The sequence below is a fragment of the Macrobrachium nipponense genome, chromosome 13, assembly GCF_015104395.2.
Source record: "Macrobrachium nipponense isolate FS-2020 chromosome 13, ASM1510439v2, whole genome shotgun sequence".
NCBI lineage: Eukaryota > Metazoa > Arthropoda > Malacostraca > Decapoda > Palaemonidae > Macrobrachium > Macrobrachium nipponense.
In genome coordinates, this window is record NC_087206.1 from 60,420,104 (window position 1) to 60,440,258 (window position 20,155).

Genomic DNA, 20,155 nt, shown 5'->3' on the forward strand with positions numbered 1-20,155 from the left:
TCTTAGAAAAAGCAAATTATTTATCCCATTTTAAATAAAAACAATGTCCTCATTAATGTTTCCATTACGTACGGTGAACGTCAAAGTCGATGAGAACAGCGAGAATAACATCATTTGCATATGCATTACCGTTTAAATTCTACATTTGAAAAATAACCCATAATGATTCGAGGAAAAATTACGCATTACCGATTGTTAATCCGGGGGTTGGGGGGTGGACCTGGATATCCCGGGAGGTACTCCCGGCCCAACACACACCCACCCATCCAGTTGCGTCCACGGTTTTAATCGTCGTCAAATTACTTTCTTTCTCCTCATACCTCAAGGACAAGGGAGGGTAAGTGAAAAGACAGGAAGCAGATGTGTAGGCGGTGTAAACAAAGTAAAATGCTGAGACCTTGAATTCATCCCAATTTCCAACACAGTAGTGCCGAAGGTCTCATTCTGAATGCATGCTGATGACGCACTCGCAGAGGGACAGTGGCTTGTTGGCTTGTTACTAATCATTCCTGTCCCTTAGTCCGAAACGACAGACTACCAAGAATTCTGATTATAATCAAAACTATGCACTTTTTTCCAAAAATAAATTATATAATTAACTTTTTTTTATCCTTTTTTGCAAAAGAGCCTCAGTCGAAGATGATAAAAATGTATAAAGGAGAATGTATGCTCAGGCCCGTACCCAGAGTTTATAAATGACATAATAAGAGATAACACTATCATGAACAAAATAGAGCAAAGTCTGATACTTCTTGGAAAATTATTTGAAGACTTTGAATTTTGAAAAAGCCTCTAACACCAAAAGCTATTTATAGGTTACCCATCTCACTACATGGCTTCGGTAAGATGTTACTTTCACATTTAGAACCAACTAATGTTACACTGAAACCAACATTTGCCGTTGTTATTGCACCCTATCTAGGTTGAACGTTCCCTCCATCAGCAAGGTAAACCAGGCCAGCTAAAGAGTAGTGTCTCAGTTTCTCCCTGGATAGATTTAGAACCACATTACTTCACGAGTGGAAAACTCAAGGCTTCCCACTAAAAGTGAAGCTGAAATGAGCGAGGGAGATTCAGACTCACACGTTGTACATTCTGTATAAAAGTGACCTGGATGTAACTGCAATATAAGGAAACCTCAATCTACCATTTTCCCGAAGCTTTTAGAGGGAATACAGCTTATCCATAGGGCCAACGGCACAAAAGGGAGAACACTTGGCGTAGAGCACCCCGGCAGAGCCAACTTTGTTTCCAATTGATCAACTTCTTTCTGTGCAAGGTTTCGAAAACTAACGATAGCACTATAAATTGTACATGCCTCTGATCATTTCCAAGGTTGTCACCGTGTACAACCACGTAACATCCAGAGAAAACATAACATTAACTGTATCACAGTGGTTAAGCTTATAATGCAAATAACTTTCGCTCTTATCGTCAAATACTTAATGTAACAAAAAGGAAACACGATCTTATGGAAATACTATTTCACGATGTTCAAAAGTTTAGGCGATTTTTGTCTTTCTTTTTTTCTCCAATGTTACAAAAGTTCCCTTCCCACTTACCTTATCGGAACCTGGAGTCCAAGCCGTTCCCTTTGTTGTAACATTGTGTTCCCACATGGTGACCCACCCTGGACCTAACCTGACGAATTTGGACAAGTTCCCTCCTCCACTGGCGCCATTGAGAAGCAGATTTCAACGCCCAAAGTTGCAGTAAAGTACAGGTTTAGATGGCAGTCACCTTTTATCTTTTTCAGTATTTCTTTCTGTTATTTTCTTCTGTCTGTGCTTGTGCAATTGTTCATAGTTACTCCTTGTCAATCCCCCCATACCTGTGTTCCCTTGTTCTATAAGCTAATATTGAAGTGTTGTGGTTCTCCTTGGATGTGATTTAATATTGCTCATTACTTGAATGGCTTCCTGGTATTAGCAAATGCTAGGAGATTTTACGAAGGGAAATAACGTAATTAGGTGTCTGTGTTTCACACCCTCCCATTCAGTACAATAATGTTCAGTGTAATAATCCATTCATTCCTTCCCCATTGAGGAATTTCTGAGAACGTAAGATTTTCATCAAGTAAGTCTGAGTATTTGGCGGCATCACCGCATGTGTCCAACTATTTGTGTCGCACACGTGCTTATAGAGCATACTGTGTTACAGATATCCTGTCGCATCCATCCTTTCTGTATGAGGCGGACCTTCTTATTCATTACGATCCTCTGGGTCCCGTATATTCATGCTGCCAATCCTTCGTGTGTGTCAGCCCCCCGAACGCGTGTCCCAGTGCTACAAGCAGCTGTTTCCATTATTAAGTCAGGCCTTGAAGGTCATTAGCGCCCTTCCTGGCGCCGTGAATACATAGAGTAATTAAATTGTAAATATATCTCCTTTAAATTTGATCCTTAGAGTTTTCCTTACGCTTTCCTTTTTTTTTATTGAGATAATGTATACTTTATCTTATTTGAATACCCTCCTTAGCCGAGGCAATATCAGATTCCACTAAGAAATATATCCCGTAGAGAGTTATTGCACCTCATACTGTACACTACAGGCATTACTTAAGGCTCTTTGCAGCATTCCTTCGGTCCCTAGCTGCAACCCATTTCATTCCATTTACTGTACCTCCTTTCATATTCTCTGTCCTCCATCTTACTTTCAATCCTCTCACAGTTTATTCATAGTGCAAATGCGAGGTTTACCTCCTGTTACACCTTTCAAACCTTTTACTGGCCTTTTTCGTTTCAGCACTGTATGACCTCATAGGTCCCAGTGCTTTGCTTTTGGCCTATATTCTATTTCAAATTGAATTTAATTAAGAAATATAGTCGTAAACATAAAATAGTATTAAAATTTAGCCCAGTTTAAAAGGTTGACCAGTGGGGTGAGGGAATCAGTTACTGATACTCACCTCATTAATTTTGAAAAATGTAACCTCTGAACACTACTAAAGTATTTTCAAACAAATAGTATAGTATTTGTCTACGGCCGAATAAGGCGCTGTAGTCACCAGTGGGATATCAACGTATTCAAAAATTCTCGTGATGGAGGTGATATAGCCTATTTATTCATTCTTCTGGAAAATACCACAAAAGAGAATTTCTCTTAAAGTATCTTATATATAGTTAGTTAATCTTCAAGTATTTATAAGCTCAGCTACTCATATAAAATACAAATAAACAAAAGAAATTAATATTTTGGCATTTCAGTCCCAAATGACCTCATATTCGCTAAGAGATCAATCCAGTTTCCATAAACTCATCAAATATTGAAAGATAACGAGGTTTGCACAAAGGATGCGTGTTGAGCTTATTCAAAGTTATCATCCTAAGTTCTTGCACTAGTTCGTCCAAATCTCTATCAGAGAATTCTGGAACTTCGTCGGGCTCCATCAGTAAAGCCGGAATGAGACCCAAGGCAAAAACTAAGCCCGTCTTATTTTTGCCTCGGAATTCTTCCAAGAGCTCCTCTTGGTTGAAGTACATCGGCAGGCCACCCGCTTCCAGCACCCCTTTGTAAGTCGAATGGTAGATGGACATGAAATGATCGATGTTCGGTCTCCTGACATCCCCAGTCACGCTGGTGTACAAGAAGTAATTCAAGTCACAGGCGAGAGATACCTCCCGGCATATCTGGAGGTCTACCAACATGAGATCTACCGGACGCCCTTCGTCGTCATATCTGTAAGAAAGAGCAGTTGTGACTTCCTGTTTCTGTACTTGATAAAAAATATAATATTATCCCACCTGACAAGAGGGTCTGCAGTGATTGCCTGTGCACTCTTGTGAAGATATTTCTATCAGAGGCGGGGACTAAACGAACTTGGGAACGTATTTTCAACGTCTGCACAACTGAATGGTGGGTATCAAAGTCTCATCAGTAAATCGTTAACTGTATCAGCAATGATAACGACTCTATATATTTTAGGAAAAGAAAGCAGTAGTGTACTTTACAGAATCTGGAACTAAAACACTCAAATCGCAAAAGACACTTATAGATAGAACTTTTTGTATTTCCCCTAAATAATAAAGTCAAGGAGAGAGTTGTGCGTAAGATTTTTTCCCTTAGTGGTAAAGGAAATGAAGTCAAACGAATGAAAAATATATATACTACAAAAAATATATCAGAAACATAAAGACACGTGGGACCATTAACATATTGTTTAATAGAGCCAAGATCCATCAATAATATTGGAAAACGTACTTTCCAGCACGTCACCTAAAATACGTGAAAACTTAAAATTTACGAATAAATTCAGTAGACTACATATCTTTTCAAAAACAGTTATAATGCAGAAGAACTCGTTATCATAACTATGACGTGCAAAAAACGGATAAACGACCCAGTAATCAACTTAAGTAGGGATGATATGGTGATAACGATAACGATAAAAATAGTTTAGCTTTGCATATAATTAGCGCTTTCCTAATATGGTTTCTACTTGACCAGTGAAAGCTTCATTTTTTTACGTTATTTGTCATTTACCATCTTACGCAAAGCCACGTAACTGCCTTCTTCTACAGTACTTAAACTACAAATACATTTCATTGCCAGAGGTCACCACTGGAGGTTTTTGACCATCCGTAATGAATCATGTTTAATATCAAACAGATGCCTTGATACTCTATCGCTGAATACGATTTGACAATTAAATGTGAACAAAAGTAGCAGGTAACAGATTTATTTCATTTATTTCAAGGACCTCCATTTCAGGGAAAATGACGTCACCGATGACCTTTGCCGTATCATGCACGTTTGTTCGAAAATCATTAATCAGGGAAAGTAGAGTAATGGGCACTTTACCGTTTCATTTGGTTTGAAATTTTTCCACAAGTACATTAATACTGTAACCGAATTTTCTTCTCTTTCGATGGACAGCCTCTCTTCAACTTGCAACGTTATTGCAAATTGATTTCCTTTATTCCTTTTTCACTCCAATTAATTTTACCATTTTCATTGCTGCTTTTCCCAAGATGGGAATTTTTTATTTTTCTCTTTTATATATATATATATATATATATATATATATATATATATATACATATATATATATATATATATATATATATATATATATATCTATATATATATATATATATATATATATATATATATATATATATATAATATATCTATATATATATATATATAGATAGATATAATATATATATATATATATATATATATATATATATATATATAATATATATATAGTATATATATAAACTAATGAAGCGGTACATCTCTCTCTCTCTCTCTTAAAAAAGTTGACACTGCAAGTGGTGAGAGATATGAGAATTTTGTTTATGCTTCCAAGAAAAAGAAAATTTGGGAGTTTTCTTTCTGTACCCTGTCTTGGGCAGTTTCTTGTTGTCCTTTCATCAAATATCATTCTTGTGGTAGAGACGTGATCATCTTTACAAACAGCAGTTAAAATAAGCCCGGAGATTAATACTGAGACTAAAAATTATTATCCCTCAGAATATTTGGCAAATACGAGATTTGATAAACAGTAAAACAGCATTGCTGATATTCCCAAACTCACTTAAAAAGAATGTTGTTGTTCCAGCAGTCTCCATGGCATATGGCGCTATACCTCTCGCTTTGCATGCCAGTAGAAAAAGCATCTTCTAACTCCATCTTGAAGGGCTTCAGCCATTCAATGGCCTTCTCGTAGCCACCGACTTTTTCCAGCATCATGATACCAGTGTCGACATTAGCTTCAAACACTTGTAGAAACACGTCCTTGGCTTTAGGAAAAAAGTTAAAAAAATCTACAGCAAGGAAGTCATATTTCTCAGAGGCGGGCCTCCCTTCCAAAACCTTCCTCCTCAGGAGGTAAGATGCCCCGTGCAGTCTAGCAAGCTCTGCCAAAACAAGAGCGCAGTGGTCCTTGCTCATGCCTTTCTTCCTATCAAACATCTTGAAACCTCTCGCTCTTAAGTCCTCGAAATAAATCTGCTCTTTTCCTTCTTCCAGTAGGACTAGAAAACACCTGGGAAAGCGTAGAGGTTTTTGACCTGCAGCAGTTAGTGCTTCGTTCAACACGGGAACAAGTTGTTCATAAAATTTCCCTTCCTTTTTGAACAGGAATGGTGTCATGTCTGGGAACCCTTCCATCCTCCTTTGTGCATTGAGCTTCACTATGTAAGTCACTTCGCAATTTTCTCCATTGCCCTTAGAAAACTTGACTTCGACGCTTGTCACGAAACAGGCATAGTTGTCTCCTGGTTTGGTGAAGTCAACAACCTTCCAAGATTTCAAGAGGACATCGCTTCCCTTGTCCGTCTCAAGGACTTTCTTCACGCTCTCTTCAGCTATCAGGCTCTGTGGTACGACAGTCTTCTTTTCACTGGCCGCCACTGGAAAATTATCAAGAAAATCATTACTGCACAAATTATGATTTGCTTAAATACTTGAACTTGTTTTATTAGTATTACTGACTAATTCTTGTGATATTCCTCATTTCCTAACTAAACTATACTTATAACTACACCAGATTTCAAGAATTACTTTTTTGTAGTACATAGATTAATTTCATTTTACCGTTTAGTGTTAAAAGTTACTCTAATTTATCAAAATAAGACAAAAAAATACATAATACTCGTTATTATATCAAAATTTGCTCCCTGGTTAAAATTTGTCATTAGAAGTAAATGAGGCAAAGGCTAGTAGATTATTGTTACTACTGCATGAGATGTCAAGGTTATTAGTCGCTGGTGACTGTGTTCACCTACAATGTAATGTATTACTGTATTTACGAGTATAATATACTGTAGGCATCGATTCGAGATTTACTTTCACAATTCAACTTCATATCCATTAAAGTGCAAGCCCCACAGAATCTCCTATTCTCTCACTCTCACGCTTCTCATGCGTCTCTTGTTTTCTTCTCTTGTGCTGTCCTCTTCCTTATTTTGCAGATAATAAAACGAGTTGACACTCGCAATTCCTCCTCACACATGCGCAGTACCTAGCCGAGTTCGGGTCTGACACGGGCACAACCTCTGACCCAATGCGGAACCTCACATGCAGGCTGCTCCCCCTTGCCCACGAGCCTACATACCCCACGTGGCCAGCATATGACCCTTACCTGACGCACTTTGAGAAGTCCCTTCCTTCATCTGTTCGTTTACAAAGACACATCTCAGCAAGAAATGTAAAGTACAGGAGTGTGGTTGCAGCAAACTTAATCTATTATATTTCCCTGTGCCTGTGCTGGGGCAATTGTTCATTGCTATCCCCCTTTCACTCCTCCACAGCTTTGCTCTCTTATCCTAGAAGATTTAAGAGTTGTGGTTCCCTTAAATGTGGTTGTGTTCATATTTACCCCCTTTCTGGTTAACAATGTTTGAGTAGTAATTATTTCATTCTTTGCCCTCTGAGGAATCTCTAAGAAAGTAGGATTTATGTTAAGCTCATGTCAAATTCTTGGTCTATCGCACACGTCTGTGTTGCAGGTATATCTGCATATCCCTGTTGTGAGGTGGATTCTTCCTATCCTTGAAAGCTCTGGGCCTATGTGTGTGTTGGAAATCAACCCACGTGTTCCTGAACACGGGTTCATTGTTCCTCGCAATTGGGTCATTAGTCATTGCTGGCACCCTGAATTAGCAGATTAACATTAGGTGTGAATATTCCCTGTATATTCCACCCGTAGAGTTTTCTTACGATTCTCCCTTTAATGTTATCTGGCCATCAGCCAACATCTTGTTTTCTATTTATGATTAAGCACTCGATTGGGTTTCTTCTTTGTAGCAGTCAGAGTAAATAAGCCCGTTGCTTAGCCCATCAAGACTTAATTTTCAAAAGTGGCGAATTTTCTCAGGAAGAGAAAAACGAACCTGAAATCCCAGCACCATAAGCCCATCAGAGCAAAAGAAAGGAATAAGAAACCCCACAGCAAGGTAAGAGTATCTTTTTCAAGTTTAGGTATTCATTGTTAGGGAACACCAATTGTGATTGCCCCTTTTTCAGCTACAAATAGGAAAGCTAGAATTGTGTGCATGCCATATTTAGCTACTAGTGAGAGAAGTTCCGCTCACTAACCAATAGTTTTCTGTGCTATGCCTGAAGCAAGGTAGCTAGGAAAGTCCTGTAATTAACCCTTAAACGGTTACCAGTGTGGAATTCTCCCGGTGTTTTCTAGATGGTTTTGTAATTCATACACTTGGCAGCGTGGCTCCAGCTTGACACGGCCAGTAGCTTCAAGCTTCAGTGTTCAGCTTGACTTGATTAAGGGTGGGTATGTGGTCCAGCTGTCTCCCATTTCAGGAGAATTTCTCCCACAGTTACCATTTACGTGTGTTGTTTCGTATTTGTTATAATTTGTGAACTCTTATTCAAATATTTTTTCTTTTTCAGCTTTTTGCAGCTAAGATATATTGAATATAAGTGAGCCATGGCAAAACAAAAATATTTTTATACAGATAATGAACTTGAGAAACTATTTTTTTTAATTAATTATGAAGCTTTTTTTTTAAATTCACTTTTTCGTTACTTTTTTGTCAGGGTTTTGTAAGGTACTTCTTAAACTGCAATTTTAATCTAAAATAGCATAAATGAAAGGTGATGAGTTGTATTTTCATCATGTATTTTCAAAATAAATATTCCATTAGCTAAGAGTACAGTCGCTCTGAGTTAGTTTTATTTTAGAAAGCAAATACGAGTTTGCTGAATATCCACCGGACGAGTCATCATTTCTCTCTCTCTTTCTCTCTCTTTCTCTCTCGCATAGTTTTTGCCCCTCGTGGCATGAAATTAGGACTTATAATAGGTATAAAATGGGCAAGAAATGTGTAGCTACTCCTCGAGAACTATAACCTCTGAGGAGGTAATTAAGTAGAACCCCAGTACCTCCCATTCATTCATTGCTCCCCTTACTTGCTCCTAAGAAGCAGTGCTCAAACAACAGTGTAGTAATCTTGGGTAGGTCATTGAAGAAGGGGAAATATTTTATATTCTTATGGTAACACATGCGAATTCATTAAAAACAAACAAAGCATTTTACCCAGTGAGGTAGACGGAAAACCAAACGCACATATGCATGGACAGACCAGCTGTGTATGGATAGGAATTGCCCCTTCCCCCCTCCCGGCCTGTCTTGCACTAGCCATCTGGGCTACTCTGGACAAAAGAATTATGGCCGGTTAATCAACAATAAGGTCATTTTGTTTGTAAACATAACCACAAGCCATTTCCCCTACTATTTTTCCTAACACAAGACCTAAGCTGGGAGATATGTGAGCAAATAACCGTTACCTATAAAGAACCATGGAAATTAATGATTTTTGCATGTTTGCAACACCATATTTTCATTTAATTCGCCTTTGTAAAGTCCATTACCATCTGTTGACTGGTTAAGTAAATTTTATCAGTCTGGTCGACTGCTTGATATTTTTTTTTCTTTTGCCACGTTGTTATATGTGTTATATGTACTTTCATTACAGTCTGCTCGACAGAGCGATATCTTAAAAATTTTTGTCAGCTTATATGGGTTCGTAGTACTGTTAGACTGCTTTTTATTTTTCAGTCTGTTGACTGCTTATATTTTGGAATAGTCCGTGAGGCCAACGTTATTTTTTCTCGACCTCGTGACAGATACTTTGCCACATTTATATAAGTAGGCGCATTCCATTACAGTCTGCTGGACTCATTGATATTTTTTTTAAATCTGGGGGTATCTTGGAATGCACTTCGCATTACTGATTGACGGCTTTTATTTTTTCAGTCTGTTGACTCCTTTTGCATTTTGATCACCTGTGAGGCTAATATTTCTTATGCCCTCATTACAAGTACTTTTCCATATTTATACATATTGTATAAGTATTTTATTATAGTCTGCAGATTGTTGCTTACATGTTTTCTGTCTCTTGACTGCTATTGTACATGTTCATCCATAAGGCCTCATGACAAACGTTGGCCATGGTTGTATACGCACATCTTATTGCCGTCTGTTGACTGGCCATTATCTTTACAGTCTGTTTGACTGCTTTTATATTTGATCATCTGTGAGGCCACATTTTACGCCCGCATGACACATAAATCTGCCGCATCGTTATATACGCATTTCATTACAGCCTGTTGGCTGCTGTTATATTTGGTTGTCGGTGAGGCTCATATTTTACACCTATGTGGCGAGTATTTCTGCTGTATTTGTATATGTGTGCCCATTACAGTCTGTTGACTGGTTATCCATGTGCCCACTATTTTACGTCTTTGCGGCGAATATTTACAATCAGTGACTCCTGTTCCATCGAACCATTCATGCAGTATTCCTGCCCAGTTTACATCTTTTGTGACAATGTATTCCCATTTTGAGAACTCTTTCCATATCACGTGAATCTGTGCCTTTTAGCATGTTTTGCGTCGAGTAATTCCACCTCTCTGCTTTCAGAGAATTTGTTTTTGTTCCACCTTGATGGAATTTAATTGCTGTTATTACATCCTAGGACGTCATTCCCAGGGCTTGGTGTCTGTGTTACCCTTTAGGGAAAGCCATAGGCTTAAGGGACCAAAGGTTAACTACTTGGAAAGAGGGAGAAAGAACAAATAATTCCTGGAGAAAGGAGAAGCAGCCGCACAAGAAGAAAAGGAGAAAGAAAGAATAGAAAAGGAGAAAAAGTTCCAAGAGAGGAAGGAGGCAGCAGAAAGGGCAGAGAAAGCAGTAGAAAGGTCCCACCAACTGACTATGACCAACATTAGCATACAGCCCTCTACGTCCAAGTCGTCACACACCACCCTCAGTAGCATGGGCAGCCTCATCAGACCATGGAACGAATTGACAACACAGAAAAGGTCCTTGAAAACTTCCAGCCCCCTTTTGCCAAAGTAGCCCTCATCTCGGGAGAACATCTTGAAGGGAAGGGGGCCATCACTTTTCAAGCCCTCCCACTCATGAACAAGGAGACCTCTCTCGCGTACGGGAATCCATTGTCAAAGCTTTCTAAATTACCCTTGACATGTGGAGACAATAATGGAGGAGCATGCCGAAGGAGTCCAGGCAGACATGGTCGGAGGGGTGGCAAAGAAGATGCCTGCTATCCAGAGGTGGATAAGGGCATCCAACGCTGTCTTGGTAGATGAGATCCTCAAACTTTTTCAGTTGGAGTATTTCTTATCGTTTGCCCTGCCTGAACTTGCCACTTACTTAGTGGACAAAAATCCAAGGATATCACAAAGGATTGTAAGTGGGTGGATAGTTGGGACACCCACAACACACTACAAAGTTCCCTAAATAAGAAAATTGGCCCTGTTGCTCCCCTTCTTGCCAACTACCAGATAATGCAATGCCAAAATAATCAGCCACGTAAACTGTGTGTAGGCAGTGTAATAAGCCTGGGCATTCCTTTAAAAAATACTATTCCCAGCCAACCTCTCAGCCGTTGCCCGTCAGCCCCTCCTCGACTCGACCGCTGCTGGTCAGGACCCCCTCGCAAGCAGGGCCAAGGGCGGAAGCCAGCAGCTCCAACAGCAACTGGCGGGACCCCAACCAAATAATTTGCTATGACTGCGGCCTCAAGGGTCATAAATGTGTTGGAAGGCCTCTGTTTCAAGGCTGGTACAAACCATCACCCTCCCTGATGCCTCGACAGACTGGCTGAGCATGAGTGAGGTGTACTTGTCCCCGGTCGATGTGGCCAGCCCCTGTGCCCCGTTCCAAACATCATTGACACAGGGTCTGCTGTGAGCCTGGCGTCTCACGACGCGAAGCCTGAGGGGGGCCACAGTCCAGGAGAACATCCTGATGACGATCCATTGGGTCGATAGCTCCACCAAGGACCTTCACACAGTATGCCTGCAGGTAGTCATGGGAAACCACCCACAAGGCTGGAACCACGTCTTCGCAGTACTTCAGACACTGGCCACTGGCTGACCACTCTTGCTGGGCCAAGACTTGGTCCAGTGGAGGCATACTCAGGTCCCCATCAGGTGACTAATCGACCCCTGGCTTCATAAAACAGCGAAGAGTAGTTTATCCATGGAACTGGGCTCTCCTCTCTTAGGGAGGTAGAATGGATGAGGAACTCCCCAGAATCCACACCCACCTGGGAACTTTCCCCGACTGCCCCTGCTCTCCTCGTCACAGGGGCAGATGCCCAAGCCACCATTTTGAGTTGGGAGGAATTGATAAAAGTTCAAGAGGAAGACCCGGCATTACAGCAGTATCATGCCAAGGCCACCACCTCGAAGGAGGAAGTTGTGGATCTGTAAAGGATGGCTACCTCCTTGAGAAGGCAGTTCTATATCACCTGTCACGGGACTCTTCAGCACCCGCACATCTCATCAACAGGTGTATCGAGGTGCCTAGGGCCCTCCAGCAGGAGGTTTTACAGCTAGCTCATGACGGCCTCAGAGGACACTTCTGGGTCTCCCGCATGACCCAGGTAGGCAGTGCCACTTACTTAGTGGACAAAAATCGAAAGATATCACAGAGTGCTGTAAGTGGATGGATAGTTGGGACACCCACCACACACTACAAAGTTCCCTAAATAAAAAAATTCGCCCTGTTGCTCCCCTTCTTGCCAACTACCAGACAATGCAATGCCAAAATAATCAGCCATGTAAACTGTGTGTAGGCAGTGTAATAAGCCTGGGCATTCCTCTAAAAAATGCTATTCCCAGCCAACCTCTCAGCCGTTGCCCGTCAGCCCCTCCTCGTCTCGACCGCTGCTGGTCAGAACCCCCTCTCAAGCAGGGCCAAGGGCAGAAGGCCAGCCACTCCAATGGCAACTGGCGGGACCCCAACCAAATAACATGCTAAGACTGCAGCCTCAAGGGTCATAAATGTGTTGGAAGGCCTCTGTTTCAAGGCTGGTACAAACCATCACCCTCCCTGATGCCTCGACAGAGTAGCTGAGCATGAGTGTGGTGTACTTGGCACCAGTCGATGTGGCCAGCCCCCTGCACCCCATCCTGAACATCATTGACACAGGGTCTGCTGTGAGCCAGGTATCTCACGACACGATGCCTGAGGGGGCCACAGTCCGAGAGGACATCCTGATGACAATCCATTGGGTTGACGGCTCCACCAAGGACCTTCACACAGTATGCTTGCAGGTAGCCGTGGGAAACCACCCATAAGGCTGGAACCACGTCTTCGCAGTACTCCAGGCACTGGCCACCGGCCGACTGCTCCTGCTGGGCCAAGACGTGGAGGCATACTTAAGTCCCCATCAGGTGACTAATCGACCCCTGGCTTCATAAAGCAGCGAAGGGTAGTTTATCCATGGAACTGGGCTCTCCTCTTAACCAAATAGATCTAAGGGAGGTGAAATGGATAAGGGACCCCCCAGAATCCACACCCACCTGGGAACTTTCCCCGACTGCCCCTGCTCTCCTCGTCACAGGGGCAGATGCCCAAACCCCCATTTTGAGTTGGGAGGAATTGATAAAAGCTCAAGTAAAGGACCCGGCATTACAGCAATATCATGCCAAGGCCACCACCTCGGAGGAGGAAGTTGTGGATCTGGTAAAAGATGGCTACCTCCTTGAGAGAGCAGTTCTATATCACCTGTCAAGGGACTCTTCAGCACCTGCACATTTCATCAACAGGTGCATCAAGGTGCCTATGGCCCTCCAGCAGGAGGTCTTACCGCTAGCTCATGACGGCCTCGGAGGACACTTCTGGGTAAGACGGTCAAGAGCTTGTCAATTCATGCCCAACGCACCAGATTATGGGGGTGCCCAAACAAGGTCATCCCAAAAGCTCCCCTAAAGAACATTCCATCAGTAGGCATCCCATTCAGACACGTCTGCATAGACTACTGCTCCCCAACAGAGCAGACAGAGAAGAGGCAGGGGAACCAATACTGCCTCACTATGATTGATCAGTTCACCCAATATCCGGAAGCTATTCCTGTCTGCAGTGCCACCTTGAGGAATGCCATTGAAACCTTAGTGCCATTCTTCAGTCATTTTGGCTTTCCTGAAACGATTCAGACAGATGAGGGTAGCCGCTTCATGTCCCAGGAGTTCCGAAGTCATTTAACCAATCACGGCATCCACCACTTCCACTCAACATCCTACCGGCCACAGAGCCAAGTGATAATTGAAAGGTTCCACCAAACCCTCAAGAGTCACTTGGCTAAGCCCTGTGAGGAGGATGGAACTGACTGGAAAGAGAATGTTCCATTCGCGCTGTTCTCCATAGGACAAACATCTATGGAAACCATAGGCTACAGCTCATTTGAGCTGCTTTACGCCCACTCCACAAGGGCCCCCTCAACATCCTACATAACACCTGGGAAAATCCGGACAAGGCTAATTGGGTAAGGGAGCTTCCAAGAATACAGCACAAACTTCGTTCTGCCTGGGTAGTTGCCCAAGAGAAAGAGACAGCAACACAGGAGCAGACGAAAATGAAATATGATGAAAGGGTCAAGGTCCAACCTTTCAGTGCTGGGGACCAGGTCCCAGTCCTTCACACAGGGACATCGCGTCCCCTGGAAACCCAGTTTACAGGCCCTCACACGATCTTGGGGAAGCATGGTGAGCTTAACTACCTGGTAGCCTGTGGGAAGCAGAAAGCCAAGTACCTGCATATTTACCTGCTGAAGCCATTTCTGGCCCAGAATAATCCACCTACCAATGAGGAGCCCCATACCCCAGAAAATGTGGTTGGCACTATAACTGTAGCCCCTACGCCTGCCTTGAACTCAGAAGTAATGGCACAGATAGAAGCCATTACACCGGGCCTTGACCCTAAACACAGGGAGGCAATCTTGGTACTAGATGACTATACCGAGGTCATATTAGATCAATTAGGACATACTGATGCCCACAGAACACAACAAATGGGTGCAAAGCAGTGTAAAACCAATATCCCAAAGGTACTATCGGGTCAATCCCAACAAGGCGTGGAGGATCGAGGAGCAAGTCGGGATCCAATTAGAACTGGGCTAAGCAAGAAGAGCTATAGCAAGCGGGCCTTCACAGTTGTCTTATTAGCCCACCCCAATGAGGGATTGGGGGGCGGGGGTGTTTTTTGGGGCGGGGGACGGGGGGTGGGGGGGGTTGGCTCTATGTTGACCACAGGAAACTGAATGCTGTCACCAATCCTGAATCCTAACCTCTACCAAGAATCGAATATTACCTTGACAACATTGGCAGAGACCGTTTTTTCAGCAAAATTGACCTGAAGAAAGATTACAAGCAAGTGCCACTCGCAAGAGACTCACAACACATTACTGCCTTTATGACCCCCAAGAGTTTCTGTCAGTACAAGGTCATGTCATTCGGTCTCCAGCATGCCCCAAGTTGCTTTCAGCGACTGATGAACAAGATTCTGGATGGGATAGAGAACTGTGTGCGGTGTGTGGGGCGGACGTGTTGGAGGTCTCTCTCATGTTTCTTTACAAAAAGAAGGGTTTTTTCACCCTTGGTGATTATACCTCTTATAGTACGCAATGTGTTAGTGTCTCCACGTAATACCAGGCATGTAAGCCATAGAGTGTTGTGCAATTGAAGATATACTAATATTCTTCCTGCTCCAATCAGTGCCTTAGAAATCTTTCAAATCACAGCTACTCAAGGCCTGATGGTCCTGGGAAATGAGTAAAAGAATGCAGTGTATGTGCTAGTGCTTGGCCCTTCCTTTACCACAAAAATGTCATCTGACAAATCTCAACCATTGCGCAAGTGACCCTGGCACCTACCGATGCCTGTGCCTCACACACTAGTTCCGTACTCTCAAACAACTTTCTTTACTTTATACAAAAGCAATCGAACCATTCCGATATCGAGTCTGCTATGCAATCTGTTGGTGATGTTTTCTCCAATAGGAAATTAATGTTGCATATACAAATTGCAAAAATTTGATACCAGAGAACATTCTCAAGGAGCGATCTGCAAAAAACCTGCCCTCTCACAAGATAATATCATATATCACTAAGTGGCTAAGGACCTGCTCAGTGGAAATCTATGCCGACGACCCTTACAATTTGCCTCCAAAGTGGCCTACTGACCTAAGCCTACCTGCAGTGTACCACATGGAAGAAAATGTCTCCCAAACAGCAAAATCCATCTCAGAAATAATTGGAAAAAACTCTGAAAAAATCGAAGAAACAAATGATAAATTTTCAAGAATCTGGGACGAGATCAACAGACTACAGGAATCCCTAGACAGTCTTAAAGCTGTGGAAACAAATAATCTTGCACGGATCTGGGGTACTTTTGAAGAAGTGCAGGAATCGCTAGACAAATACACAGATAGCCACCAAACTCTTTGAATGCGGCATCCATTATTTCCTTGCCTGTGTGAAGCGAAGTCAAGATGGCCACACCCAGCCAGGTGCCAACTGGTCTCTCTCCCTCGGTCAAAGTGCCCCCATCACCTATAGACCTCACATCGTTGATATGGATAAGTGTGATTATGAGGGGTCTGATGGCTGGCAGAGACAAACAAGCAGAAAGAAGAAAAGACCTCTCGTTTGGCCACTGGACTGGAGCCCAACATTTGTGTTTCACCTTGCCCGAAACCTGAGAAGGTATGTCCCGTAGTAATTCACGATCTGCACTCATCAGTGATGCTACACACCATAGTGGAGAGAATCAAGTTTCTCATGGGCTCTGACCCACTTATCTCTCAAAAACTCCCATGCAAAAGTAAATGAAAAGTGGCTTACAGAATTACCTGCCTATTTCAACACCTCAATGTTCTTAAAGGCAAGAATTTTGGACCTAATATAATAGTTTCAAGATATAACCTAATCCAGTACCAACTCCCCCAGGGGAACTTACTGACACCCCGACCAGGGTCACTTCCACTGCAAGTGCCAGCCAACCACCCACGGCGAATGGCTAACCCCCATCCACTCAAATGATCAGGGCATTTATCTCCCATCTTCATTGGTAGTCATGGATACATCAAACATAATCTCTTGGAATATTTTTGGCCTCAAGAGGAACATTCCTCTCCTTAAACATGCTCTGCAAAAACTTCAAAGGCATCACTACATCACAAGAAATGCTCCTCTGGTCACATGACCTTGTCATCTACGATTCAATACACGAAGACTTCAGAACCTTCTCGACTTCATCAATGCAAGTACAGATCAAATCGTAGCGCCCCAAAAGGGGGGAAAAGTTCTGGTTTTCTGTGGGCAGAAATTACTACACAACATGGTAAATGTGAAGACCTACAGGAGTGACAGATTGCTGGGGCTTCAGGTGATATTAGGGGACTCTAAAATCCTAATGATAATGTTATATGCCCTTGGGCTGGGAAAAATAACAATAATTTTTATCAGTACTGAAATGATCCTAGGTTTGAGTTACACAGCATATTCAACGATTCTCCTGCTGATCATATTTGTTTAATCAGGGACCTTAATTCTCATCCCCGAAAACAATTTTATAATGAACTTACTCACTTCTGTCAAAATCATGCTCTCCATATTAGTGATATAATGCTTTTCCCTCCCTCCTCCTATTTCAAATGTAAAAAATAGAGAGGACACAATGGCAACCTACTGGCTAGACAATTACATCACATCCCCACAACTTCATGATTCTATTATCACCTGCAATATTCGCTACTATCTTGCAATGGACTACAATCACATCCCATTGCAGGCGTCATCAGTACCCTCATCCCTCCCTGCCATGAACCCCATAACTGACTGCCCACCAGCTGTAAACTGGGATTTTAAAAACCAACAAAAAACCAGATACTTTAGGGAGACTACAGAAACCAGGTTGCAGTCAATAGTTCAACCAGCAGATACCTTACTTTGTACTAACACAAATTGTAGAAATGACCACAACAGGAGGGATCTGAATGAATTCTATTCAAACATAATTTCTGCTATGCCTGCTTCAGGCAGGGCTACGTTTAGATTTCGTCAAGGTTATTCTCATAATATACCTGGATTGAATGGCTTGGTTAAAGATCTGTATTCATATTCACGAGAAATGTTTTTTACTGTAGAGGCAAAATGGGTAGCCTGATGGAAAAGACACAGCATTACTAATGAGACAGGCGAGAGCACAGTTCAAACTTGCTCTTAAGCACTGCAGATTAAATAAAAAAAAAAAAAACTAAGAGCCGATGCAATGTCTAGAAACTTAGAATCTGGTGATTATCCTCATCTTTGGAAAGATATCCAGTCCTTAAATCCCAAAGCTAAAAAGCTGTCACAGAGAGTAGGAGAAGGTGTCAGTGACGAGGCTATTTTAAGTATGCGGAGCAATCACTTCAGCAATATCCTGAGTTGCATAAACGATCAAGACTCCCAATGGGATCTAGATAACCTCCTTACTGACAAGATTCAATTTCATTTTGCAGATCGTATTATGCCAGGTAACATCAGCAATGCCAGAAACAGCCTACCTAATAATAAATCACCCAGCTGTGATAGTCTTCCCTCAAAAGCTTTCAAATTCTGCCATCCGATAATCTACATTTTGCTAGCTGCCCTATTCAATGTGGGCATAATTCACCAATTTCCTCCAGACTCCCTACTCTTAGTTCACTTGATACCTTATAATCAAAAACAGCTAAAGAATGCAGCTGACCCTGGCAACTACCGGCTGATTGCAATCACAACGATCAGGTCAAAGTTACTTAAGTCGGTTCTTCTAGTGAGACTTCTACCCTTTCTACACACCACTGACAACCAGTTTGGATTTAAAAGCATACCACTCAACCGACACCTGCATCTACATAGAGAAAGAATTGCTGATATACTATCTATCATCAGCCTCTCCTGTTTTCCTATGTTTTTGTGGACGTGAAAAAGTATTTGACAGAGTAACTACTGAAAGCTGCATAAAAGAGGTACATTCCTATATTTAATTGGCATTTTATATTGCTGGTTCCCCACACAGCAATTCTGTGTCAAATGGGGTAACATATTGTCATACACCTTTGGCTCCCTAAACGGGTTTTGGCAAGGGGGTATTCTCTCTCCATGCCTGTTTAATACGTACACAGATGCCTTGAATGTCAAACTGAACTCACTCCCAATCGGATGCACTGTCAATGAAACAACTATGATAATCTTTGCCATGCCAATGATATGGTTCAGATTTCCGCATCAGTCTTCAACGACTCATCGACACTTGCTGCCAATTTGCAGAGGAATTTGATATCCTATACAACGAAACCAAGACCTAGTATATGTCGCTGCTCCTGAGATTGCTCAAGCAGATTGCAGAACCACAAATTTTCCTCAGAAATCATTAGCTGGAATTCGTGAACAAATTTCCATATTCTGATCACTTGATCACAGATGACCTAAAAGATATGGTAGACATAGAACAAAGACATCATAAACTATGTGCAACTGGCAACATGGTTGCAAGGAGGTTAATTTCTCCTATGCTTCCTTCAGGCAGGGCTACCTTTAGATTTCGTCAAGGTTAGACTTGAAACTGCTGCTCTTCCGCTCATATTGCTACAGCATCTATGGGAGCTCCCTGTGGATTGAACTCCAGGGAGGGAACCATGAGACATATCACTGTTGTTCACAATGACATTTTAAGAAGCCTCATAAACATTCCTCATTACCACTCCACCACACTGATGCTGACAGAAAACCATCTGGACAATTCAAAAATCATTGTAAGGCAAACAGTGTCCAGTCTATAACCAACTGTGAAACAGCAGCAATTCGTTCATACAAAGCATCCTAAGTAGTGCGGCAAGAAGATCTAAACTGTGGAGAAAACAGGAAAATTAGGCGTTGTTCCCTAAATGACTTAATCTCTGTTCTTGCAGAATGTCATCTGCAGATCTGTCATTGTTATTGTATTACCTACGATATTGTCATTAGGGGTATTTTTCCTTTTTTCATTATTTACTGTGATTATAATCAATAAAGTTTTTACATTCAATTTTTTAACTATTCTCAATCTTATTACAGTTATGATCGTTATTTTGATTACCATCTTTTATACTACCTCATCAAGTATGTATACTGCCGATTAATCTTTGTTTTTTTTATCATGTTATCTTGTGTATCTAAAGTGTATGTTATTGTCTATTCTTTGTATATTTTCATGTATATGGCCTTGAGCTGAAATAAAAATTATCATTATTTTTATTATACCTGGATGACATTGTCAGTCACACAAGCTCTTGGGAAGAACACATGCAAATATTGAAGAAAATCCTCGCAGCCCTGCGGAAGGCCAACTTAGTGATCAACCTTCGGAA

At 41.8% G+C, this 20,155-nt stretch overlaps 1 protein-coding gene across 2 annotated transcripts in view; it reads right to left on the reverse strand.

The window, feature by feature from the left end:
* Positions 1-3,041: 3,041 nt before the first annotated feature.
* Positions 3,042-20,155, reverse strand: part of LOC135225827 (uncharacterized) — a 41,231-nt gene continuing 24,117 nt past the window's right edge. For both annotated transcript variants that reach the window (XM_064265352.1, XM_064265354.1), the window contains exons 2-3: positions 5,543-6,359; positions 3,042-3,678 (exon numbers count right to left, since the gene is read on the reverse strand). In XM_064265352.1, coding sequence (XP_064121422.1) covers positions 3,228-3,678; positions 5,543-6,359 — 1,268 coding nt within the window. In that variant the 3' untranslated portion in view covers positions 3,042-3,227. The remainder of the gene's footprint in view (positions 3,679-5,542; positions 6,360-20,155) is intronic.